Genomic DNA, 27,934 nt, shown 5'->3' on the forward strand with positions numbered 1-27,934 from the left:
CTTTTTCAGTGGAACAAACTGAATTTGTAATTAAAATTTCTCAGTGAAAACATCAATACTACCATCAAGTTATTTTGTAACTGCGTCATTAATATTTAATGTAATATATATGTACCAGTGTAGTTGAGGTCAACAAAAATATTAATGACACTTTAACAGATTCATGACAATTACATTGTCATCATGACAATCATGTTAATGACACATTTATGACAGGTTATGGTGTATTGGTAAAGTCATCATGACAAAGACACTGACAAGTTATGATGTATTGGTTTATGTCAAGCTGTCATGAAAACATCTAAAACAATATCATCTTTGGATTTAAAGTGACATTCAAGAGTTCACACTTAGCTGATGATTGTTAATAAGACATGTTGTCCCGGGAGAGAGCCCTGGGCTCCCTCTTATTTCGTAGAGCGAGAGGGTAGTCTGAGCTCAGGTAGGTCTCGAGAGCTCCCCTGGTTTCATTTTTTCGGCCTGTTCATTGATTATTAGAATTTGTGCTTTGAAAGCTTAGTACTAAATGCTTATATACTGTACCAATTTGGTTTATTCAGCTCACCTATAGCACATCTCCGTGTGAGGAAACAGGAGAACCTGGGGAAAACCCACGCAAGCACGAGGAGAACATGTAAACTCCACACAGAAATGCCAACTGTGCCAGCTCGGAGATTGAACCAGCGATATTCTTGCTATGAGGCAACAGTGCTAACCACTGAGCTGCCCTATAGTGAATCAAAGAGGTGGAGGAGTAGGGGTGGATGGGTGAATTCTTCAAGACGAAGATAACAATGGTAAGAAAATCTGGTTATTTATTGCGAGTTTGGATTCATCAACATGATAGTTAATATGGGGCCAGCCGTGGTCAATCATAATCATGTGATCCTCTCGAAATTAGTTTATAAATTCACTATAAACTTCAATGAACGAATTACACTTAAGGGCAGTTTTCATAAGCAGACATGAAATCTCATTTATATTCATGACAGGTTATGTCATCATATAGATTCTTATCATATGTCATCATAAGTGTCTTATGAACACTTCAAGTAAAGCAGGGATTACCAAACTTGTTCAGTGTCTTATAGTGCATAGTTTAGCTCAAACCCCAATCAAACACACCTGAAGAAACTAGTTAAGGTCTTATTTGTGCCGAGTTCTACTCTGTTTTTAGACACACACTTGTAAACTTTTCTTCCCTTGTTCCCTCACTGGAATCCCCATCACCATTTTAAAGTGTGTTCAACTTCATCAAGTGAACGAGGGAAGCTCACATGAGCAAGTAGTGGACACTTTTGTTATGTGCTCAAGAGTTGAGGAAAGTTCCTTTTAAAGTAATGCTTCACAATATTAAGTTACTTCCCAAAAAGTAACTAGTTGTGTTACTTAGTTTTAGGACCCCAGAGCAATACATGCCATATATACAGATTATTAAAAGTTTAAGGCAATAAGTTTGTTAATTTAATAGTTTTGGTCTTTTTAGTCAAGTAAAATCACTGTCTGTTGAGAAATAAAAACATTTATTTTTCATCAATGTGTTCAAAAAAAAAAAAAAAAAAACTTTCATTACAGAAATGTAAGGCTCTAGCCTGCCATCTTTACCTGTTACTGCAGGAAGCACATTTCCTTGATTCAATGTGACGATGTACATTATAATTCAGCAATTTATACTTAAAAGCTAATTAATCACACTAAAAAGTGACTCAAATATATTTACTTAATTTTAACTAATGCATTACTTGTTACTGCCTGGCAGGTGTGTTGAGGCAAGTTAGAGCTAAACTCTGTAGGGACACCAGCCCTCCAGGACCAAGACTGGTGATCCCTGTAATATGCTACCAAATTAATTAATGAATAATACTGTAACAAAGATATGAGAGAATATTTACTTAAATTGTAATGTACTGTTGTACAAAGTCAGTAGCTATGAAGCTTATAATTACAATTAACCTGTTTGATTTAATATTAATATTTTAGACAGACTAAAGTCAACTTAAATTGTTAAACATTACCCAAGGATTCAAATGCTAAAAAGTTTAAAGATTCAATTTTATTTTTGACTTTCTCACAGCTTGTGTCCTTAGATCAGTTCAACCCCATGTGCTTGTCCATGTTAAGAGTTCTGCACAAACATGGCCAACTTATTTCAGTTTTACTTTCTAAAACACCCCCTTATTCCACTAAGGAGTTTTAAATAACAGTGTATCCTAGAAAACTTTAACCTCAAGAGAAGGACGATGCTCTCTGACATTTAATTAACAGACAGCAGTTCTAATTAACAAGTCCGTGTTCACCGCTATCTTGTACTTAAAAGTGTACATGAGCAGCTTGTTACTCCAGCAGTCGCATGCAGCATCACAGAATTCAGAAGGTGAAATGCTCATTGTCATAAATTAATGAGCAACTGCTAGATATTACAGGTCACCTTAGTATTTAGGCAAAAGACAAAAGAGGATAAACAAGGAGTGTGCGAATGTTTACCGTCATAGGGGACACACTCAAACTAACTGCTCCTTCAGTGGCTTTGACAGTCGCCCTTATCTGAAACAATAGATCCTGCCATTGTTCCCCGAAACGCTCGCTGATCTGAAGGACACTGCTTCAAAATGTGATGCTTTCTAGAGTCCTCCATGGCTGCTAGCACTTGCTTTAGTCTTTCCAGACACTGACACCTTCTTTGAAGATAAAACAATCGCCACAAAAGAAGCCTGTCACTTCTTTTCCTCTTCCATTTCTGCTGCATCTAAAATATGCCAGAAAAATCAGTAGGAGAAACAGAAATCAATAATTTCCAGCTCCTTTTTACCCCCTTAAAAAAGAAAATGTGTGTGTGTATAAAAAAAATAAATAAATAAATATATATATATATATATATATATATATATATATATATATATATATATATATATATATATATATATATATATATACTTCAATTCTACCTAAAGACTTTGACCTATAGTAAGAAAATTACCATCAATAACTCTTTTAGACAACAATAGGCAGTCGCTGTACAAACCGGTTGCCATTTTTGGACAGCAGTTTAATGTGACCACTGGACAATAACAATGCCGAAACTGATATGATACAAGAGAATGGATAATTTGACAAATAATTAACATTCTTTAATTGTTCCCCATCTAATTTCCTGCAATTAATTTGCATTGTTATATTTTATATTAATGTTCTTAAAAATAAATTATGCTTTAGTAGTTCTCTCCCTGTCCTCTCATGACATTAGTCTCACAGCAGTTGTTTGGCAAACACAGGTCAAGTTGCAGCTCATTAAAGGAAAAGTTGGAGCTCTTCTTTTTCTTTAATTTACAGAACAACATGCAGGATTATGGAATTAAACAAATGTCTTCATTGTAATGTTGTTTATCTTTAATTTTCTGGGAATTAAGCAAAATTATTATTTTTTAATTAATGAAAAGTCAAATTTGTGTGACAAAAGGAACCCCAACGCACCGCACAAGCAGTAACTCTCTTAATCTGCCATGCTTCTTTAACAAAACTACATTACACTGCCATTTAGAACAATAAAGCATCTTTATTACTTCAAAAAATAAATAAAGACAATCAAGGGGGAAAGGTCCAAAGGACTTTGTAGGGACCAGAAATATTTGTGTGCTTATTAGTGACTGTATGAACCATTAAATTAATGTGTGGACAAAGCATAAACTGTATGAACCCTGAAGAAAAACAAACAAACTATTTGTGTCTATGAACATGCTTGTTCTGAAGTAGAACATGGTGTGAACAGAAAATGTAAACACTCTTTTGGTGTAATTATGTGTCCTTGTATTTTAGTGTTCAAAACAGTTTTAAAAAAAGACAAATATTAAAAATAGAATGTTTAAAAGGCTAGAAATGTTAGCGCGTTTAATTCATCTTTCATTACATTCACACAGTAGTTAATACTAGCTCAAAGTAAACGAAGCAAAATTGGGGAATTAAGCAATAAATAATTAAAGGGTAAAGTGTGTGTGCAGGCCTGCATTGAGATGCTTCAGTAATGGAAGGTACCAAAGCTCCCCTTTCCATTGTGCTTAAATTGATTTCCATGAATGGAAATGAACATTTCCTGTGAGAGTAGATTCTCATCAGCCTGCATGTCACCTAATGCTTTCATCCGGCTCTTCTGACGTCCAAGTTTTCTGGCCGAGGTGGCAACTAACTCTTGTTTGATGGCATCATTTCCTTCACAGTCTGGAGGAACTGTGCAGCTATATTTGATGGATGGGCATTCTTCCTCTACCACAATGATGGGAACATTAACCCCAACATCATCATCGTCGTTCATATCTGCATCTGGTTTTACTCCCATGTCTTCATATACTTCCTCTTTCTCATCTGATAAAACACAAAAGAAACAACAGCGTTAAGAACAGATATGGTTTCGAAATTATTTGTTTTGTGTTGTTGTTTTATCTAAAAAATTAAACCTCAAAAAGAAACTATAAACTATAAAAGATGCAATTTTTAAAATAGCTACAGGTTCTCAGCTTTCTTCAAAATATTACTTAATACATACTTTTGATTTGAACAGAAGAGCCTCATGAAGGTTTGAAACCTAAAACCTAAATAAGGAGAGTAAATAAGGAGTATATTTTCATTTTTGGATGAACTTGCTCTTTAATTGCTCCCAAAACTTGTATCATTTATCTGTTTAATTAAAAAAAAAAAGCTTAAAACTGGTAGTCCCCCACTACGGTACCCAAAGTAGGGATAAAATATTGCGGATATCAATAGTTAAAGCAGATGTCTTAAAATGTCTTCAAATGAAAACATCAAAATGAAAAAAATCAAATAAGTTTTTGAACAAGTGGATGGTGAGTAAATGATGGGTGAACTTTCCCTGTAATCTCTTTTAAAACCTTTGTGATAATGTACAAGTTTGGAGAATAGAGTGGAAACCTTGTTTCTGGCCTTTATTCTCCCTCAGGTTAAAGCATCATCATTCACACAGCCAGCAACTTTGTAGCGATGTTTCGGCCTGGGTGGTGATAGAAGTCGCTAATAGGCATTCCCTCCTTGAGATTGCTTATATAACATTTATGAATGAGATGGCGAATGAGTTTTGTAAGACTAACTATAATTTTAATTTCTTGTGCTCTGTCATTGCAGCTATTTATCTGCATTAGAGTACAGTGCAGAGAACACAAACAGCTAGTAAGAAAATGGATCACTTGAGCTATCCTCAAAAAATGCTCTTCATTTGCATAAAGTTTAACATCTTGTCGCTAAACACACCTACACCCAGTCGCTATCACTCATGTAGTTGGAGATCGTCAGAAGTCACCAGCTCTCCATTGAAATGAATAGTCACTTGTTGCTTTGTAACTGCGAGCTGCTGGTAGAGTAAATGAGGCTAAAGCCATATGTCAAATTCTTTGCCTTTTCCCTGACTAAAAAGCTGAATTTCCATGACCTATGATGAACAGAAATACAGAGAGCTGTTCTATTGAGCACTGAGCAGACGAAACCAACCACAAAGCGTATTTTAACAGGTACAGCCTGGTGATTGCATTTCACCAACTAATTGCTGGCTGACAAGCAAGAATAGAACTGAAAGGGGGGAAAAATATCCAACGATAGGCGTGAAACACGTCTCTAAAACTGGTATAGAAAAAAAATTTGAATAACTGGAAATTCAATTTCAGACAGAGAAAAGCGCACAGCATTCCAGAAATTCAATGACCTGTGGGAACCCTGCACATAGGCAATACAATTGGTTTCCATATTTATTGATCAATTACCAATCTTTTTTTTTTTTTTTAAAGTTTGGTGTGAATCACAATAGTTTTATTAAAATGTGGCTGCTGAGCACACCTTGGAAGCAGTGCTAATAAGCTTAGGGTGATTTTAATAAGCGACTCACACGATGCTCATATGTGGGCGATGCACACGTGTTGTGCAACTGGTACACACGTGAACCACGTTCATTTTCCAGCTGTACATCAACTTTTTAGAATGCCCTGAGCGCACCGCAATTAATGAAAGTAGAACTTGCCAATCTCCTTCACACTTTGTATGGAATTTACGCATTTCAGGAATAACGGCAGACTAATTACCTCAGACAAACACAGTGCATCCAAACATTGCAACAGTTTTTTTTTTTTTTACTTTTCAACATAAACTTGTGTCAGAGCTGCAGCAATGGTTTGTCCGTTTGTCATCCTCTAAAAAAATAATTTATGGTCATCTTGAAACGAGAGATGCCAGGGGATTGTGAGCGCCAAGTCTATTGTAAATGGTCAAGATATTCACGCGTATGCGCCTGACACTTCAACAACAAATGAGAAATTGAGTGCCGTAAAGCAGCAGTGAGGAGATTGTAAAAAAAAAAAAAAAAAAAAAAATAGGATGTAAAGATGTTGACAGTGGCTTTTTGGTTTCTTTTCTTGTGCATCCTAGCCACGAACACCCCATATGAAAGATTTTTTAGCATAGTGAGTAATATAGTCATTTAACTTGACAATTTGAAATGTTGCAGAATGTATTTGAATAATGATGATTAGTTCGTTTACTTAAAAACTCTGTTTTGTTTTGTTTTGTTTACATTGTTCAAGGTTTAGTGTATCATTATTATTCACAGCTTAAAGTTTGTTTTGATTGTTAAATATTTATGCTTTACCATTGCGCACAATTGTAACATTTTATCTATCAAGTTTAAAAGTCTGTTTAACACTGATGTTTATTTTATTATGAAGAGATGAGATATTTTGTTTAAATATTTTTGTTTTTGACTATTAAAACTATTTAACTTAGTAATGTTGGTAAATTAAAATAAAGAGGTTAAAAAATTTATTATAATATTCCTAAACGTATAGTTCAAATAAATAATATACTGATAATTATATCATTATTTAAAATAATTATCGATATTGAATTATATGAAACATGCTACTGCGAACATTTTTTTTGCAATATTGCCCAACCCTGCACAATATAAATTTTTGAGAATAGTCATTAAATTAATGTATGGAAAGTAGGCAACACAGATAGACACACAACAAAAACACTCTCTCGTTCAGCATTCCAGCAGGAAGCAACAGGAATGGTTGTAGTCATTCTGAAAATGATAGGGTACAATAAAAGGATGTGTTGAAACATGTAGGACTCTCCCATAAATGAGGGGTTTTTGCACTAAAAGTAAACCCTGCTGTTCCCAGCAAACAAAACATTAAAGACAAACAATACCTACACTGTGATACTAGATAAAGACTTCAATTTCCTACAGTACAGGAAAAAGAAGTGGCATAATTTCATTTTGATTGTCCACTTTAGACAGTCTATCAATAGCAGCTACATGTCAGAATTATTCTGATGCTCCTACAAAAGATCATTTAATAATCATTTCATTTTATTGTTACTATTCAGCAATAAGATACAGTCCCCCTAAGTGCTAGTCTACTTCTCAATTTCAGTTTTTTTAGGTCGTATATTTCCACCGTATACAGTACCTGGAACTTTTTACAGTACCACCTTGGTTGAGAATCTAAGCAAGGCGTAATGAAACTAAAGTAGGGCATGTAAACACTACAGATCACTGACTGGCCAGAGAGAATCATCATTACCCGCTTCACTGAATTTGCAACCAGACCTGCTAGATGTAAATGAATAGTCAGCAAAAGCCACTGTAAGATCATGCATGGCTGCACACACTACTAGTTGACATATAGTTACAAAATTACTTGTATAATGAACTGAGTGTATAAAGAGGGACATAAAAAAGTATATCTAAAAAGCGAATTCAACAAAATATAATGATATGGAAAAACAGAATCTAACTGCTCATTTAATTTGCTCTACTTTCTGCAGATACTGTATAGTGAAATGTTAAGGATCCACCTAAACACATCTACATAATAATAACAACAAGTGAATCATATTATTTTAAAAACATTTCAAGGAGAAAACAGTTCTGAATTTATTTCCCAAAAACAAAAACACAAAAAATGCCATTTGAAACCATTCAAACTGCACTGCTTTTCATATAAGAGAAGTATTTCAGCATTGAAAGTGACATTGCCAGGGCGTCCATTTAACACTGGCAGACTGTGTGAAACGGCAACATAAAGGAACCTGAGGGAGAAGTAGAGTCTACTTTTATTTTAAAGCCGAGACGGCATCTGCGGAGCATAATTCAGAAATTAAGCACACTGCGTTCACAGCTGCCCTTCACTGAATGTCAAGCGCACTTCCATTCTTTCCTTTACTCAAACCGGCGCTGGCTGAGAAAGAGGGAAAAAGTCAATCCTGCTGAAGAAAAGTACCGTGGGGATGGCAGTCATTACGGACAGGCCTTCCAACAGCCCCAGGGGGGTATTTTGAACAAAATTTTATGCAAGCGAATATATTCTCACAGATATTACCGCGGGAGAAAGTAGAGCACTTTTGGCATAGTCAGACTGAGTCCTGCGGGTTTTTTTCTATATAGACGTGTGGTGTACGCAGGCATGCACAGAACCATTTACAGTAATGGGGAGAGTGATCGTGGCCTATTTAATTTGTGCCAAAGAAGATGAGATGTGTGAAAGCGAAAAAACATCAAGGTTACAGTATTCCCCTAACAAGAAACCAAGGACATGAAAAATATTCAGCTCTAACATGGAAGCCCTGGACATCTGCATGTATTATTGATGTTCTGTGCTTCAGCCTGCATATAATACATTTTCCTATATTTTTCGATAAATAATAAGAATTGCTTCATTTCAAAATTCAACATAAATAATATATGAGTAATATATGAACGTGTCATGTTGTTACAAACTCAGATGCAGTTACATTTTACCATGGAAACAAACATGAGGACAGCTTTACGTCATCCATAGAATAAGAATTCATTTAAAAAATATGAAGACAACACTGCATGTAAACCATAGAAGTCAAAAGAATCATGTCTAAAGTAAAGCGGTTTATCCATTTCTTATGTTAAACAGTGACCTAATGGTCTTACTGAAAAAATGATTATCAGTAAATAATAGTTTTACAGTCACCACTAAAAGTCATGAACCAAAATGCTGATAAAACATAGAAATATTAACTCATAATATTACTTTAAACTCTCATTCATTAATTTTCCTTCGGCTTAGTCTCCATTTCAGAGTTCACCACAGCGAAGTGAACCGCCAACTATTCAAGCATATGTTTTAGCACGGAAGCCCTTCCAGCTGCAACCCAGTACTAGGAGACACACTAATTCACATATGCAGTCATATCCTATGGCCAATTTAGTTTATTCAATACCCCTACAGTGCATGTGTTTTGACTGTAGGGTAAACCAGAGCACCTGGAGAAACCCGACACAAACATTGATGGAATATGCTCCATACAGAAATGTCATCTGGCCCTGCTGGGACTTGAACCAGCGACCTTCTTGCTGTGAGGTGAGGTGACCAGTGCTAACCACAAAGCCACCATGCCACCTTAACTTAAAATATTAATCCATTTTAATGTTTTAGATCAAAACAGCTGAAAAAAAAAGCTGAGTGAAAGAATGAAAACTAGACGCTTATTTTTATAATACTAAAAGTGAAAGTGAGTTTTGAATTCATTGCCATATCACCTTCTCTGGCAATTTCATGGCAAAACTAGATATAATTTACAACATTTCACAAATATCACTATATATAGTATGGTGAAATAATAATAGTTCTATCAATAAAAAGACATAATCAGCAATAAATGATACACAAGACAAAACTTTAAAACAGATCTAAAATTATTGAAGGATTCACATTTAAAAAATATTCACATTTTCACAGATAAAAATAGTTGTCTGATAACATTAAAAATAGGGAATATTTACTAACAGAAGTAACTGCAAAAAATATGTTTAACAGATTGGTTTCTGTTGCAATATTGACATTTTGAGGGAACTTCTTTCAGTAAATATCCATGACGGAGTCTTGTGTGTCCAATACAGCATCTTGTGTAAACAACCTCATCACGTCTTCTTAAAAATAGTTTGATTTTCTTCCTTTTATTGCTGGATTTTTTTTTTAAAGTTTTTTTCCAATATGATCCAATTCTCCTAGCCCTTTGTTAGAAATATAGCCTTTTATTATATTTAAAAGGGTCCCGCTTTTTATTAAGTGTTGCTTACATATCTAGTTACTGTGTAAGTTCACAGGTATAAGTAGTATGTAACTTCGGTGTATGTACACACTGGTACATAGTATTTACTTGTGTATTACTGGTGTAACTACACACACGTAACAACACAATAGCATGTGCAAGTTCAAATGTGTAACAGGACTAATGTGATTCTACAATTTACCTTAAAACAACATATACACAAGGCTTTTGTATATTTCTATATACACTCAAAGAACAATAGCAATAACTGTATTGTTTATTCATGATAGTGGAAATAATTGACTAATTTAACAATAAGGTTCCATTAGTTAATGTTTCAAGTTTAAAGACATGTAAGGTTAAGTTGATCATCAATTGTTTTGTTTTTTTACTGTGTCACTTTGCATTCTAAATCATAAAAGGAAGGAATTATGATTTTGGGGAAACTCTCTCTTTAATGCCTGAAGCAATTTGTCTGCAAAAAGCCAACATGGTTTCTACTTCTTCAGCTAACTGCTGTTAATTTGAGACTATGGCATGCTGCTGGTAAACCAACAAGAAAAGAAGAAAAGTGCACCTGTGGCATTGAGCTCTGCAGGAAGATCCTCCACTGTAGAGTCACCTGGCTTGACCAAGATAACACCATAGCCCTGATTGTTGTGGATCACGTTATTCACCATGGTGATTTTAGGCGTGACATCCAACTCGTCTGCAAAATCCTGCCAAAGGGGAAGCAGGGGGTGGTAAACATGCAGCATGCCTACACAAATCAACATGCACACAAACACCCTCACATCTCTTCTTGGCCTCAGAAACGTGAGGGAGAATAAAAGACTGAGGTTGGGAAGTTGCAGGGTGTACACAAATACACAGAGCTTTAGGAAGATAGATAAAATCCAATTATTCCGCTAGAGTTAATTACGGAAAAATCCTTTTGGGATGCCACTACCTGTGTGTGAGTCTAATTTGCTCTTAGGTGAAACAATAACAAAGGGTAGAGAAAGCTATGGAAGCTTATCTTCACCACAGAAAAAAAATAAAAGGCTAATTACAATTTTCATATCTCACTTCGCTCTCTTAAAATTGCAAGTTTATATCTTATATTCATAAGATACAAATGTCAGAAATGCTAGAAATAAAATTGTCATCATGTATTCACATCATGAAACTTCACAACACGAATACATTCATTAATTTTCCTTCGGCTTAGTTCCTTATTAATTTGGGTTCACCACAGCAGAATGAACCACCAACTTACCCAGCATATGCTTTACACAGCGGATGCCTTTCCAGCTGCAACCCATTACTGGGAAACATTTATACACACACAAACTATGGACAATTTAGCTTACCCAATTCACCTACAGCATATGTCTTTGGACTTTGGGGAAACTGGAGCACCCAGAGGAAACACAAACCAACATGGAGAGAACATGCAAACCTTACACAGAAATGCCAATTGAGCCAGCTGGGACTCGAACCAGTGACTGTCTTGCTGTGAGGCAACAGTGCTAACCACTGAGACCCAGTTTCACCCAAATGAATACATTTTTGACAAAATATGAGAAATTTGTTCCACCACCCAAGCCTATTCACTCAAAATGCTTTAAAATCAAAAAATAAATCAAGTGAATCAAGCAGTTTTGTTCAAGTCTACCGATGAGATACGATCACATTTTATGATCATTTTTAATTTCGAGAGATAAATTTAAAAAATGGAGAGAAAGACATAACAGAGGGATATTTGATTTAAATAACTTCACTTGTGTTCAAATGATGAAAGATTTTTTATGGGATTGGAACAACATAAAGCCAATGAAATGATAACTTTGAGCTGTTGCTGTGAACTAGTGATGTAACGATTCACCAGACTCTAATTCGATACGATTCATAATACTAAACTCAAGATTCATGTTTTAGTCATGATTTTTAACTAAATTATTTGAAACAAATTTAAAGGTGAAGAGCACTTTCATTTTTTCTTAAATACTGCACATTTTTTCAAAATAATGCATTTTCTGCAATAACTACATTTACATTTTGAACAACACATAAATAATAATAATAATAGTAGTAGTAATAATGATGATGATAACACTAACTAAATAAGACTCACTAATATAAAATACTAAAACTGTGACTGTGCTGAGTTTGACATTTAAAAAAAATATATCCGCATATTTATGTTTTCTGGCATAAGCTTGAGATCTTTGCACATTTACAATGTCCCCTGTTATTGAAAAAACTTTGGGGACTGAGATGGCTGGTGTGGTGTGGAAAAGGCTTTCCTAAACAAGAGAGCAATAATACAGAGGTGGTTAAAAGACCCTCTGCTCCAGAGCACTGGCCACTGGCATAAAAAGATTATAAAATTACTAATTATATAGGACAGAGAAAGGAGTTGAACACGATTATGAAGGCGAATAATTAATATTACTTGTATAATTAATTAGTATAAGTATCATTGTGATACACTTAAGAAGAGATAATCGTGAACATTTTTAAATATTTAAAAATAATAAGTTTTTTTTTTTAAATATAAACTGATTTGAAAAGAAAAGGATAGAAATAATCTAATACTTAGTTCTGTAACAGAAAACCTCTCTTTCAGTCTGAAAAACACCTTTACACATTCGCTATGAAAACACTGATGCACGTATGATCTCCGCAGCACTCGGAGCTGCAAATCATTTGCTTTGGTTGGTTTAGCTTATTACAGTCTTTTTGCGTACAGACATCCGTGACAGGAGTATTTCACTGAGCTGACTGTCAATGTGAATCATATTCGTTGTTCTGTTAGTGTAAGTAAATGTCTTTTTGCAATATTTGCACACAGTTTGTTTGTCTGGCGCATTTCACCGCTGTCATTTTACTCTGCCGTCATTTTACATACCTGCATCATGAGCCATAAATGCATGCAAAATACATATACACATTAAGATAATAAAAAAAAAAGTTAAACTTCTTTCATAAACTGAAAAAAATGTTTAAAAATGTATTTAGTAGTACGCAAGTGTCCCTGTAAAATCACAACTAGGCTACGTTTTAACTTCTGCTAATACAACTAGCCCTAGGAGAATTTTAAAAATACCCAAAACTGCAAGAAAAATGCCAGAATCGTTACACTTTTTATTTTATTTTGTGGCAGAAATAAGTCATCACACAATAATTCAAATAAGTCATCACACAATAATTCAAAAAACCATTTCTCAAAGCTGATGAGCAAATTTTTGAACCAAGATTTGTGTTTACAACCACAGGGTGCTCGTTGGCTTTTCTCACATTTCCTCTGAACGGTGTGAGCATAGTGACCTCTGATGGCACAGCTTAGAGCCATTAACATCAAAGACGCCCCATGGCGCCTACTGAAGTCCCACTCCACTAACGCACTAAAGGGGCCAACTTCCCCGGAGGTCTTCTAAATGCATTAATCCACTAGATCATTAAAACGATACTAAGACAGCCCTACAGTGCAGCTCTGTCAGGTCAGGTAAGATACTTGCTGTTGCCTGGGCAACTATTAGCGGTAACCGGGACTCAGACGGGCTAATCTATAGGCATTTAGAAGAGCTGAAGCTCATCCATCTTCCTCACCTTAATCAGGATCCCCTCCTTGCAGTGATGGATGCCATTGCCAACCAGACTGCACACACTCCCGGGGTAAATCTCCACACCGGCCCCCTGAAGCAAGCACACACAGAGACCATTAGAATAGATAATGTTATTGGTCAATGAAAAGTGGCTCTTTAGTAAAGTGGCCGGTGGTTATTCAAGTCAAACAAGACTGCTGGCAAGATCTTTCACACCTGTATCTCACGCTGCAATGCCTATTGTAACAGATAAATAATGGAGCAAGACATTCAGATGATCATGCCCACTGAATAAGTGAAGAAGTCATTTTATGATTCACGTGAGGTACCGTGTGCTTGCACGGCTTACCTTGGAGCCATACAGGTCACACATGTTCATGGTGAGCTGTGCTGCAGATCGCACAATCACACCTGTGGTCTCACACTGCATCACACAATTTTCCATTTCCAGCTTCCCCTGGCGAACACCTGATGAAAGATAAAGGGTGACGAATCAAAAAGACCTTGAAGTATGGTGACAGGACATGCAAGAAGGAGGAAAGGTTTCTGCTCATGTGAAGATTAAGAATAGTGCTGGTCTATATTGAATATATGTTGGATAAAGATTAAAATAATTCTTTCATTTGGTCACTGAGTTATTCAAAATTAGACATGCAATGACAGTGACCGGCATTTGAATAGACTTTATCTGTGAATCAGTTAAAATAGTATCGATTAACTAAACAATAATATTGTGTAATCTCAAAAATGTAATTAATAACTACACAAAACATCCATGGATTTATTTTTATTATACATATACATACAAATCTAAGAGGCAAGTCATTCAGATGGAATAGATATCGTTTGAAACAAAGTCATTTTGTTACTGTCACATTTACAGTCTGTTCAAAACTACTACTTAAAAGAAAAATTAACATTAATTTATATTATTATTTTTTAGCATTTTAAAAACTGTGTTATCTTCAAATCACGCTGCCCTGATTTATTTTTAGGGTCAGGTTAATATATCATACTAATTACATTACATTCACACCATACCTGTAATTGTTTACGGTCATTTATTAAGATTATCCTGCGTTGTTGTTTGTAATATATTATAATATAATATAATTAGTATGCTATATTAGATTATATTATATTCACACCATAACTTTAATTAAAATCATAAAGGCATATTTTATTAGTTATTTTAAACACAAAGAAATCAAAAACTTTAAACGACCTATTAATTGCAATCATTTATTATTTTTTTTATCATTTTAAAAACTGTTAATTAAAAAAAAACATGTTTTTAGGGTCAGTTTAAGATTATTTTTGTCGCTGTTTGTAACCAGTCATACTAATTATATTATATTATATATTCACACCATACGTGTAATTTAAATCAAAGGCATATTTTATTATTTATTTTAAACACAAAGAAATCAAAAACTTTAAACAACCTATTAATTGCAATCATTTATTCTTTTTTATCGTTTTAAAAACTGTGTTCACTTTTTGTCAGTTTAGGATTATTTTGTGTCCTTGTAAGAATTGTTATATTATATTATATTATATTATATTATATTATATTATATTATATTTTTACACCATACCTGTCATTTAAATAATGAATATTTTATTATACATTTTAAATACAAAGAAATCCAATTAAATGACCTAATAATTGCAATCATCTGTATGACAATTAATCATCAAAACAAAATCCAAGACAGTGATAGCAAAAATTCAACATGATATTAAAGGGCATCTTTTAAGTTTCTGCAGAACAAATGCATAACTCGAAACAAAATAGCAGTAGATTTATTCTTAGCTACATCACCCCACCCTAATACAGTTGGGAACATATTGTTTTGAAAGCAAGAAGGATATCCAGTGTATAATAAACAGCCTTGTTGCCCTGACCAGATCAGAAATCCCGCAGGAACCAAACCTTTAGTGTAGCTGCACAGGGGTACAGATTTAAAAGCTCCCTAGACTAGACATGCCAGAACGGCTCACCGATGAAATGACAAGGAAAACATGAGATGACTCTCTTGTTACCGTACTGCTGTAGAGGCCAAATGAATGTCTGAGCAAAAGTGCACGTCAGGTCTCTGGTGGACACGCTGCTGTCCATTCAACAGCAGCAGTCCCTAAAGGTTTTTCAACAAATAGCTAGAAAGGGGGGAAAAGGACAGGACAATTTCCTTTGAAACTTACATAAGATGCCTTCAATGGCATCGCGCTGTATGAACTTTATATTTGAGAGTTTGACGTTTGCTCCCGTTGACTCCACAAAAGCATCACCCTTGTTACGCTTCTCGATCACCACTTCGTCTGGCAGACCGTATCCTGAGGGAAGATAAGGAGAGAAATGCCACTGGAAAAAGTGTTTTATGAATTTTATCAAAAGCAAAAAGTACAGAACATCCAAGCAGTGATTTTAGTCTTATATAAATAAATAATCTCAAAAATACGCTTGTTATAAAACAGGTCGGTAATGGCAGTTTTGACAGTAACAAGAACCAGTTAAATCCGCACTCTTTGAATAAAACATTTTCTGAACCTGCATGACAAAAAAATAAAAATGCAGAAAGGAAATTGACAGCCCCTTAACCCTGATGGATCACTGTCATTTACCACTAGACATACCATCCAGCAGAGAACATCTCATTACAGCAAAGCCTCTCCCATAAAGGGCCTAATTCTCTATGGAAATTAGACTGTCTCTCAGTCTAGACACATGGTTTCTGGGTAACAATGTGTCTAAATGGCCATCAACAAGTGTGTTGAGTCTATAGCAGCCCGCAGACTGATGACTGAGAGGTCAGCTTAGCACCATTTCAGTTTGAGATAGTGGTGGCAGGTCAGCGAGAGTAGCGGTTCAAAGCCGCAGAGTTTGACAGCCTGGCTTCATTACGCACTGCTCTTTGACAGATGGTCCTGAAGCAGGTTTCTCCCAGAGTTTTCTAACAATGCCCAGATGAACTCCAGCCCCCTGGTCAGCTTTCACACACTTCTTTCAAATGCCAAGGGCTGAATATAGACCAATAAGGTCACAGCACCATCCTCGCTTCTGCGTCTGCAGGTAACAACAGTGGATTTGCTGAAGATCACACCGTAATTGACAGCAGTGGGATGCTTTGAATGGGGAAGCATACAACATACTTCCTGCGCTCAACAATGTAACACAGCTGCAGGTCTCCATGGACTGATTTAACATTTAATGGGTTATAAGAAACTGAAGTCATTATATAGGAGTAAACCTATATAGTGGTCAAGAGAATCTGCATAATATATACATATAAAATAACACATGTACAATTAGTCACACAATGTGTCTCCAAAAGAAAATGCCAGTCAATAAACAGAAAGATATCAAACACTGCTATTAACTAGTATTAACTTATTCAAGTCTTGTGTCTGCTCAAGTTCTGATGTTGTTGAGGACCTTTCCACCTTATTTCATCATACTATTGAATAAACATGCAATGCAGGGAACGCACAGCAACTGCAGTTTTAATTGTAATCCCTGTGTTTTTCATACATTTTGGTGCACTTTTTTCACAATGTCCCGTTATGATCATGTGGTAGGACTGTAGCTGGTCTATTGTGGCTTTTAGAATGCATTTGACCACGAGTTTACAGTACAAAAAAAAACAATCCAATCCATAATTCTAACTAACTTTTAAAACTTGTAATCAGAAATGAGCAATGCATGCAAAAGCAAGTAGAAACTGTGCAGTAGTGTTTTTTTTTGTTTGTTTGTTTTTTAATAGTCAAAGCAGAAAGTTTTCTGTAATTAAATGCAACGTCAACATAAATGTACTTTAAGAAAAAAAAAGCTTAAATAACAGTGTTAATGACTGTGGTGAAAACAATTTTCTAGCATATTTTTTATCTTGTTACAAAAAAAAAAAAAAGAGATCACATTTCTTAACATGCATTGAAAACATAAGGGGCAAAGCAGAGTATATTAAAACTATTCGATAAGATGATCTGTGCGAAAACTACAAGTGGATTTTTATTTTACACAAATTTCTTAATGCAGATTAACAAATAAAATTAAAAACCCACAGGAATTTGCTTCAGTAGATAATGTGATTGGCTAACTAGATTAACCACTGGATCAATTATAATGCAAGCCACCTTATATTATAAGCTGAAGCCCATTAAAATGATTTTTAATATTTCCCTCCTAAAAAAAGTCTCACATAAATTGTGTTCCCACACAAAAGTTAAAGAATAAAATTGGCACTTCCTGGAAAACTAGCATGATATATTAGTAATAATAAAGATTCTTTTCCCTTCATAATGGCAACTCAGAGGGGCAGATGATATATCCAACAGCATATTTGTGTTAACACATGGGGTGAAAACGACACTTTAATTCACAGTATACATGTTCAGAACTTTGGTTACAAAAGCTACAACCTATGATGCATGACTTCTCTTTACTTAAAAAAAAAAAAAAAAAAAGCAAAAATCTATTTACAGCTCCTTCAATTAATCTTGTTGATAAAGTCGTGACCTAAGACAGAGACATGTGACGTTCTCACAAAATATCAAAGAACTTTAGTGCAGAAAGCCCAGCTCTTTTATGGTAATCTGGCAGTGGTCTAATTGAGTTGCTCTTCTCCTGTAGTAGAGCCAGCAGCCGCCTGTGTGTTATCTCCTCTTTCAGGGCTTCCCTGACGCTGCAGGAGGTACTGCCAAGCAGACAAAAAACTCCATATTTACACAGCGTCCTCCAGGCCTTCTTTCCTCTTCCTCATTTGACTTCATCACTATCTGACTTTGCAGGTCGTCCATTTGCATAAAGAAGCTCGACCCTGACCCTGTGCTCTCTATGCTCGCCTGCTTCCACATTCCTCATGCATTAATTTCCGCCCCTCATCATTGAAAGGTGGTTATTGTGCTATCGAGCTCAATTACCTTGAGCAGGCTTCGTAATACCATGTACCGATTGCAGTGTTCGCTTTATTCACGCCCAGGGAACCATTTTGACAAACAAGGCCTGGTGCCAGACTATTGACTTACTGTTATGAAGCATGGTATAGAACAAAGCTTTGTTAAAGGGAAAAGAATAGTACAAAGCGCAGGTGATTTCCTCTGAGTTGCAGATAGAGTTGAATCGGGGGGGAAAATAAAATACAGTCCAATCAATCAGACGATAAAGGTCAATGCCTTTTCTTCACTGCAAGCTAAAACTGGCCAAATCATTTAGAAACCACTGATGTCACTAAATTTTGAAGTGGTAGTTCATTAAACTTTTATGAACAAAATGCTATGAAATGGAGTTAGAATAGAGAATTGATTATAAAATTAGAAACCTCTTATCTCCATTCTGCAACTCTGCTTCTTTTTGCGAAAGAAATATATTGTTTGTGTGGTTTTTCATATGGTCAGACATGTTCATGTCTCATTGAATTATTAACATTTCACCAAAATCAAACAGACTTTTTACCAGCTGAAGTCATTTATATGCATTTTGTTTATCATATCTGATGGAGCAGGTACACTGCATTGTTTATCAACTTAAAGGGTTATAAGTTTCATTAAACGTGCAGCAACAGTCTGTTAATTGATCTCAAAAAATGTATAATTAATAAAACATTATATAACAATGTTGAATAAATGTTCTCAAGCATTTAATTTTCCTTCGGCTTAGTCCCTTATTTATCAGGGGTCGCCACGGCGAAATGAACTGCCAACTATTCCAGCATATGTTTTACACAGCAGATACCCTACCAGCCGTAACCCAGTACTGTGAAACAGCCAGTGTTTTTACCCAATTCACTTCATGTCTTTGGACTGTGGGGGAAACCGGAGCAAACTCTCGGCAACACAGGGAGAACATGACAACTTCACACAGAAATGCCAACTGGCCCAGCCGGGACTCGAACCAGCGACCTTCATGCTGTGAGGCGACAGTGCTAACTACAGAGCCACCATCTCATGCATCACATATTTACATATTTCAAAATAAATGTTTTTATTTCCTTTTTTGCTAAACTTGTTCTGCAGTGTTAATTTTTGTCAAGTGTATTTAAACCAATGATATCAATTCAAACTTATGTTAATTTGAACCCTAAATCTGTAATAAATAAATACATCAGTATAGCTGCCTTTGCATGCTTATTTAGCAGACTAAATTACAGGAGAAAACTTTCTTTTAAAAATAAATAAATAATTTATTCACACCAACTCAACAATCATAAAAGGAAAAGAAGGACATAGATGTGCATCCGATGAGTCATGCTATTACCTTCAATCTCGGTGGAGTCAACAATACTGATGGAGCTGGTGATGCTGTAAAGGCCAGGACAGACAATGACCACATCCCCCTCAAAGCACGCATTGACCGCAAGTACTGGGTCACTGTGAAACTGGGATCAAAACACACACCACATTAGTCTAACTCAAATCACCTTAGGACTTCAAAATAAATAAAAAGCATTAAAAATTGAATTTCAAATCACACTCTGTAAAAAAAAAAAAAAACAGCCCGACGCAGAAATAAGCGAATGGGTCTCAGTGGGGTTGAGCAAAGACATCCAAGCACACATATCTGCACCATTTTAACAAGTTCTTGAGGGATAAACTGACTCACAGAACAAGAGAGATCAAACATGAGCTAGTGCATGAACATAGTGCTTTACAAATCCTGCATTACAGCACCCTGACACGTTAGCGATCATACAGTCCTTTATGCACAAACCGATCTTTAATCTTACCATCCAAACAGAAGAGAGAAGCGAACCTGAGAGTTTACTGGCAAAAATATTCATAGAGTCTTAGCGGTCATAAAATTATACTAGCATGAGAGCAATCGATGATTTGATTTTTTTCTAAGAGCTCTGAGGCAGCCGGTGCTCTCAAGCAGATATTAACCTTTAAGAGGTAAACCCAGGAAATTAAAAGACAGTGATCAGACGTGGTGGGAGAGAAGGCGAGGGACATTAATTTCACCGTTTGGGCAGGATTTGTGTCTAAAACTACTTTATTTAAACGATCCGACCGTCCTCCATTCAGATTCAGCTCTCAGAACAGCAGGAGTGACCTTTTCCCAAACAAATACCATATTTCCACTCATAAGTCTTGTCATGGCTTAAAAATAAGAGGTTTTCCTATTCTTGCACAGTCCAGATGTCAATAAACCAATCCCAAAATCCCCATTTAAGGCTCTGACACAAACCAATAAGATGCAGCAAGATAGCCAATAGCATGTATGCTAGAAAAAAATAACATTGTTTGGTCTGTGAAAGTCAAATAAAAGAAATGAGGAAATTTGAAAGATTCGGATGAATCCTGTTTTAAAAAAAGAGAAATTAAGAGATTTAAGAAAAACATAAATATTATTTACATAAGTTATGAATATTCACATACTGTATGCCAATAGTAGCAAGAGAACTGAAAAATCATACTCAAGTACCATGACCAAAAATTGTTGTGCACAGAGTAAACAAATCTGTTCTAAATACTCAAAGTATGATTAAAAAGTAGCCCATCTAAAAGCACTCAAGAGTAGTGAGTATTACGCTGTGAAAATCATTCCACTTTACACACTGCAAATTAAAAATGTAGCTTACATCAGTGCCACTTACTTTTAAGGGTATTTCTAAGTGCAATATAAATTATTTGGCATTTATGGACTATAAATTAAAATGTGAGATTATTTTAATGCAAGAGCGTATTACATTAATACATGCACCAATAATAAGCTGACAGATAGCGGGTTGATGCATTTAACTAACAAGCTACAAGTGTCCAACATTTGGTACTGCAAACCAAGCTGTTTAAGACAATTTCATGATTTCAGTGATTATACAATAGGCTCCCCATATCTTCTCTTAAGAAACATGCAGCCTAAACAGTCTCTCGGCCACTGCTTGTAATGATTTTTCATCTTATTGGACATTTTTAATGCTTCCACATAGGACTGCTCAACACATCGTTTCAGCATCGATATCGCAATGTGTGCATTCGCAATAGTCACATCACAGCATCTGCAATATGGAGTTGGGATTATTATTGTTGATCAGCAACGAAGAATGTACAGTGTTGTTTACATTATAGTTTAATTACATTTAATTATTCAGAAGGGGCAGGACAAAATAGCGATATATTGCTAATATCATGATCTATCATTACCAGGGGCAAAATATCATGAAAATATCGTATCGTATTACTAAACCTAAATATTTGACTACTTCACTTTTATTTATCCATTCTTGTGATTTCTTTGATTCACTCCTCTACAAGATTATTCCAATTAATCAAAGTTAATGTGTTCATTCCAAATAGAGCTACTCAAGTCATCAGCCGAAATTGTATTCATATAGCAATATAAACCGCATCAAAATAAAATATCGTAATGACAGATTTTTCCAACATTGTGCAGCCCTACTTTGTACGTGTCTGCTGAATTTATCCAGCATTAGTGTATTGTCAGTGTGATGCATTTTTCTATGAGCAATTTGATGGAAATCAAAAGACTGAATATACATAAAAAATAATACATAAACGTATTGTGACTACAGACTAAAGGAAAATAGTGCAGTAAAAGTACAATACAGCGCTAAAACAACTAATGCAAGTCAAAGTAAACATTTTAAACTAATTAATGCAGTACAATTCCTGAGGAAAAAACTACTCAATTGCAGTAATCAAAGTATTTGTAATTTTCTTACTTTACACCACTGTAAAATGCACAGATAAAATTACATAAAACAAATTCCTCTACTAAACTGAACAGATTGTGAGAGGTCTATCTCTCTCACTGGCTTAAAAAGAGTTCAAAAGAAGTTTGATGCTTTGTCCAACTAGTGCAGATAGTTCATAACACACCACAAAACTAAGCTGACCGATGCTCAAAGACAGCCCCACGGCCAACTATCAGTTTGGTCGAGTACAGTACAGATGAAAACCATTATCCTGAAAAGGTGAGTACAAGGTCTTCTGACCAGCATGCAACTACACCTTGAAAATAAGAAAGGGTCATACACACCTGAACTTCAAACTCTTCACTCGAGTAGCAGGGCATCAGTTTGTCAGTTATTAAGCTTTGAAGCTGCTGAACTGTAGCTGAGGCAGATACCAAGTGGACTACTCGGCCGCCGGCAGGACGTGGCCCTTTGGCCCGGCATGACTGCTGACCAGAATTCACCTTGTAGCCCAGAACGTACCTGCAGTGGGCAAACCAAAGGCACACTTGTTCAAACCCAGCGGTTGGGATTGACACCTCTTTGATCTCTGCGGATCTGGCATGTAGTAACTAGGAAAGACGGATGATTAATTATGAAGCAGTGTGTATTGATCCAGGTTTGGAAAATGTAAAGAGGTCAATACTTCAAAAGGCACGAATGCCTGACAGCAATATTAAATCACATTTATGCCCATTAGGTTGCTGTCCTGATTAACCTGAGGTTGAAGAGCGAAAGCGCAAATGTGTGACACCTCTCAATCTCAAACACAAACAGCAGTAATAATAACCTGAGCAGCGGGTTTTCAATAATACGCAGCTTGCGCTTAAGTGCTTCCAGCTGCTCGTACATGCGCAGCCCTTCAACCATAGACACGTTGTCTTGTTCAGATTCGGAGTCACTGTTCAGGTCACTTCTCAGGCTGGAGAACTCCTGAAACTTCTCCGAGCACAGCGCCAGCAATGAATGATACTCTGCTACAAGACCAGCTGGAACACGATCCTCCAAAATGTCATAGTAGCTGTGGAAAAAAATATATGGGGGCAGAGATGAGAAAGGAGTGAGGAGAGAGAGATAAAATCCTGATCTTATTTAAAGTGGCTACATGCAATTTCTGCATTACAAGAGACATCAAAAAGAATTTTTTTGGTGATTTTTGGCAAATTGAAAAGAAACCAATAGATGTCAGGTTGCCTTCTAACAGGATTGAATCTACATGTAAATGAGTGATTGATATGTCAGGCATGTGTCAGGGAGGTAGAAAAAACAACACTGATGAATTGTTTGCAATAACAAATGAATTTGAAAAACATTGACATTACATTTTTTAAATATGTGATAGCAAATCTGCATTTGGCATTCAAATTAAAACAAACAACATGTAATTTGAGCATCACCAATGGCACCTAAACAAACTGCAATCAAACGTATGTTTAAAAAGTCAAAGAGGAACTATAGGACTCATTTATTTTGTCAGATGACATCATGGTTGTTAAAATCTAGATGTACCTTGTTTAATTTAAACAATTCATTTCCTAATGCTGCTATAAATTATTGGCAAAGTAAATGTATTTGCATTGTTTAAAACAATTTATAGTGATGCCATGTAATGAACGGTTCATCACTGGGTACATACTGCCACCTTGTGGTTGGAACTCCTTTCTAAAGCAACTCAAAGCATCTAATACTTTAGTGCACAACATTATGCTTCAGGGTAAGAAATGGGACAAACAGAGGACACTCACAGCCTGAGACGAGGCTCCACACATCGAACAAAGTAATCAAAGTCATCATCTTCATCTTCCTCATCCCACTTCCTCCAGATATGTTTATAAAAAAACCTGTAGGAATTAAATGCAAAAGTGGATGGAGAAGGGGAGAAAGAGTGTGGCGGGGGTAAATGTGAAAAAGAATGTATGTAAAACATGCTCATCCAGTCAGTTCAGTTAAACAGAGGAACCTCCTCAAAATCACAAAGCAAACTGGTATGTAGCAGCATCACTTTTTAGGTATATAAATTGGGACAAACTGAATTTTTATTCCTTTAGAGATTTAAAATCTGCTTTTGGCTACATAAAATATAAAATATAAAAAATATATATAAGTACATTAGTTAAGGTATTATGCACAAATAAACAACAATGAACATGTATTAAAAACGTACCATGCTTATTTGATTAAACATTTTAAAATCTTATATATTTTAATAAAATTTGGTACATGTAATGCGCGTTGCTCTTTACATTGACATTTAAACTTATTTTTGATAGTCTATGTTGAGTGAAATGTAATGTATTTGTTTTATTTAATGTCATGTCAGCAAACAAGGCTATTTTTATGGCAGGACAATTTCAATAGAAATATACAATTAAAACAACAAACAAATGAATACATAAATTAAAGTTTTTTTTTGTGTTAATACATGATAAAAATAAAAATGTATGGTGTCACTTCGTTAAAGATGTCCTTAAGATAATTAATTCATTAAAAAAAAAAACTTCTGGAATCATTAAAAGTAGGACAGTCTAATAAAATGTGTTTTACAGAAAGGGGAGTTACCAACATTGCAGTACCAACATTGAGTGGGGTCTTCACCTGAGCCAAAAGGCATGGGTTAAGCTTGTATGTCCAATATGATATCTGGTAAAAATCCCTTAATCAAATCTAGTATTAAAATGTCTTGAAACTCTGTTTGAGATTTCAGGTTGTATTTCATACAATTTATTATTTCTCAATGCATCCCATTCCTCTTGCCACTTATTTAAAATGTAAACATTGATAAAAGGTTCTATTTGAATATTTTATTTAGATGCTTGTAAAGTTAAGAAGGTGCAACTGTTTTACAAAATACACAAACATCTTTGCTCCATTAAAATGTGCAACACTTATGTTTTACATAAATTTGATGTGATCCCCAAATAGATTAACTTACTGCAAATGGAAAATTACCTTGACAGTTGGATAACACAAGTTCTTAAAATGTGATTATAGATGGGTAGATGCTTAGCCTCAAATACCACTCTAAAGCAGTATTAGAGATGTGTGCACTGAGGTGTGCCATTTTTTCAGTCCTGCACGCTTTGCTTTTACATAATCGTTCCAGCTTTTAGGAATATATCGACTCTAGAATTAAGGATGCATTTCATGTTCCTGAGACAAAATCTCTTATTTTATTGTTCCAAATACAAAACAAAATATTAATGAAACAGTTTTAAAGAATAACACAAATTAGTTCAATACATCCATAAATATAGTTTGTACGTCTAATTTTCATCTTTACTATAATAAGCCAATTAAAAATGTAGGAGAAACATCTGTTTTTTGTATTATTCTGGTTTGAGGTTAGCATCTTAAGCTAAAGGAAAAATCTTTTTTATTATTTGTTATTGTGTTACTGCAATGTGTTTGTCAACTCTGTCAGTGATTAACAAAGGAAAATAAATGGGGAAATGCCTGAAATGTAACAAATATTAAGAATATATAAGTCACATATATGTACTTGAAATAAAGTTTATTATATTTTTATAATGTTACAGTTTTATAAAGGTTAAATTATCTTAATTTCTTTTTTACCATTTGTAAACTTATGTTCACTGTTTTGTTTAATTTAGTTTTTTTAGAAAGAGCAATAGCTATTCATGCTTAATGCACAAAAATTAAAGTCAGTCAAAGATCATAAACTGAATCAAGAATTCACTTCAACCAACAGATAACAAATTGTGACATCTGAAATAGTACCAAACCATAATTATTACATACATTAAACATTTATAATTACTATTTTTAGGTATTGCTCATTCTCGTATCATGTATACTGGTCTGTCAATATAAAGTAAACAGTAAGACTGGTCAAAAAAAATAAAAATAATTCACCTTAAAAAAAAAAAAAAAAAAAAAAAAAGTTGGATTACCTAAGGTGTTCCAGGGCCAAAGCAGTCTGATCAAAGTCTCCAGACTCATCATAGACAACCGAAAGCTCCATAAGAGGTACTTTATGAAGTGTAGCCTCCAGCAGAGCCTTCATGGATTCTTCAGTAAGATCACAGCCTCTGGTCTCACACGCCATCGGCAGCACCAGCTCTACTTTTGCCTTCAGCGCTTTACAATCAACGTCAACAACCTACAACAACAACAACACACATTACCCAGCTTTCTTCACATTCCACTGTGTAGATGCTTCAATGTGTTAATTGTAAAAAAAATAAAACTAATTAAACTAAAGCAAATTTCATATGCTTACTTCAACCAGCACATCAAATACATCGGTGTGCCATATGCCTTGCCAATCACATGGCTCCACGATCTTCTCCAAGTATTCAGCAGTGAAAGACTGTACTTCAGATGGTTTACTGTCACCTGTCAGACATTTTAGGTTCATAAATATACTCTTCTTAAGTCATTTATTGCTATGAATGTCTATCAAAAGTGTCTGAAGTGTTACCAAGCATGTAATCTTGATAGGCCTTGAATCTTTCATAGTACAGAAGATTGTCTGTTTGAAAGGTGTCCGGCAGTCCTCCATTTCCTGGTCTCTCTGCTCGCTGTAGATGAGTGCAGGGTCTATCGTCACCATTCAGATAATGTGTGCCACTGTCATGATCATCATCATCATCATCATCATCCTCCTCCTCCTCCTCCTCCTCCTCCTCCTCCTCCTCCTCCTCCTCACCTACTGCCTGAAATAACTCTGAAAACAATGTACATTGGTGGATCAATAAAGTGGCATATCCTACACAAACTGCGTCCTACTACGTGCAAAAAAAAAAAACATGTAAAAGTCAAAAGTGTGGCTAAAGATTAAGTCTAAATTATAGAGGTAAAGTTGGTTTCAAATTCGCACATTCGTTGATTTAGCAGTCTCTATATTTTGTTTACAATGTTACGTTGAATATTCGATCGGAATTAGCATGCAAGTATGACTTCTAAACAACATTAACATGATCTAATTCACTGTGAGCAGTGTTGTACTGATAGTCACTGGCTGCTAATATGAGTTCCCTATTTAGAATTTGCGAAGAATATTTTTCTGAAATTATATTATTAAGGAGAATGTCTGAATATACAAAAATAAAGCCAATTTTACCTCTATGTTTAAATTTAAGTCATTGACATTTTAACCTGACAGAAAACATACCAAATCAAACGACAATATTTACAAAGCGTGTATATCACAAACCTTTTGAAACCCGACTGTGATTTTGTCTGATGTCATTAAAGATGGTCTGCTGATTTACATTCTGGTCATTATCATTTTGTGGATCTCCGCTGGTTGGTTTGATGAAGATTTCAACGCCGTTTTCAGTCTCGCAGTCCCTCACCTCCTCTGGCTTTGGACACTCAACTTCCCCGGACATCACTGAAGCTTAAAATGTCAATATATTACAGTAAAGTAAGTTTAAAGTTAGTTAAAATGTCGCTTTATAACTCGCTTAACAGTTTCTGTTGGCCTGTCTTGTCTGTCTCCTCCCTTCACTTGTATTTTCAAACGCTGCCCAGGCAGAGCGCCCAATAAACTGGCGGGGCGGGGCAAACTGACGCACTCTTAAAGGGGCAAAGCGCAGTTTATAG

At 35.3% G+C, this 27,934-nt stretch overlaps 1 protein-coding gene and 1 long non-coding RNA gene across 4 annotated transcripts in view; one reads left to right on the top strand and one right to left on the bottom strand.

The window, feature by feature from the left end:
- LOC147843159 (uncharacterized) overlaps positions 1-27,934 on the top strand; it is a 541,229-nt gene that overhangs the window by 287,103 nt on the left and 226,192 nt on the right. The gene's annotated exons all lie outside the window — the stretch shown is intronic.
- Positions 3,534-27,850, bottom strand: shcbp1 (SHC SH2-domain binding protein 1). 3 transcript variants are annotated; one of them, NM_199843.2, is given in 14 exon segments: positions 3,534-4,356; positions 10,664-10,805; positions 13,681-13,767; positions 14,026-14,144; positions 15,882-16,013; positions 19,930-20,050; positions 22,672-22,849; positions 23,157-23,387; positions 24,112-24,207; positions 26,278-26,486; positions 26,607-26,722; positions 26,808-27,000; positions 27,034-27,053; positions 27,543-27,850. In NM_199843.2, coding segments are annotated over 14 exon segments (2,166 nt in total). In that variant the 5' UTR covers positions 27,721-27,850; the 3' UTR covers positions 3,534-4,012.

The sequence above is a fragment of the Danio rerio genome, chromosome 7 (assembly GCF_052040795.2).
Source record: "Danio rerio strain M-AB ecotype USA chromosome 7, GRCz13ab, whole genome shotgun sequence".
Taxonomy (NCBI): domain Eukaryota; kingdom Metazoa; phylum Chordata; class Actinopteri; order Cypriniformes; family Danionidae; genus Danio; species Danio rerio.

Coding starts and splice junctions, on each gene's coding strand:
- shcbp1 (XM_087258859.1), bottom strand. CDS start 27,720: ATGTCCGGGGAAGTTGAGTGTCCAAAGCCAGAGGAGGTGAGGGACTGC. Junction 26,723..26,807: donor CTATCAAGATTACATGCTTG/GTAACACTTCAG, acceptor AATGTCTGACAG/GTGACAGTAAACCATCTGAA. Junction 16,014..19,929: donor TGACTCCACCGAGATTGAAG/GTAATAGCATGA, acceptor ATCTTCCCTCAG/GATACGGTCTGCCAGACGAA.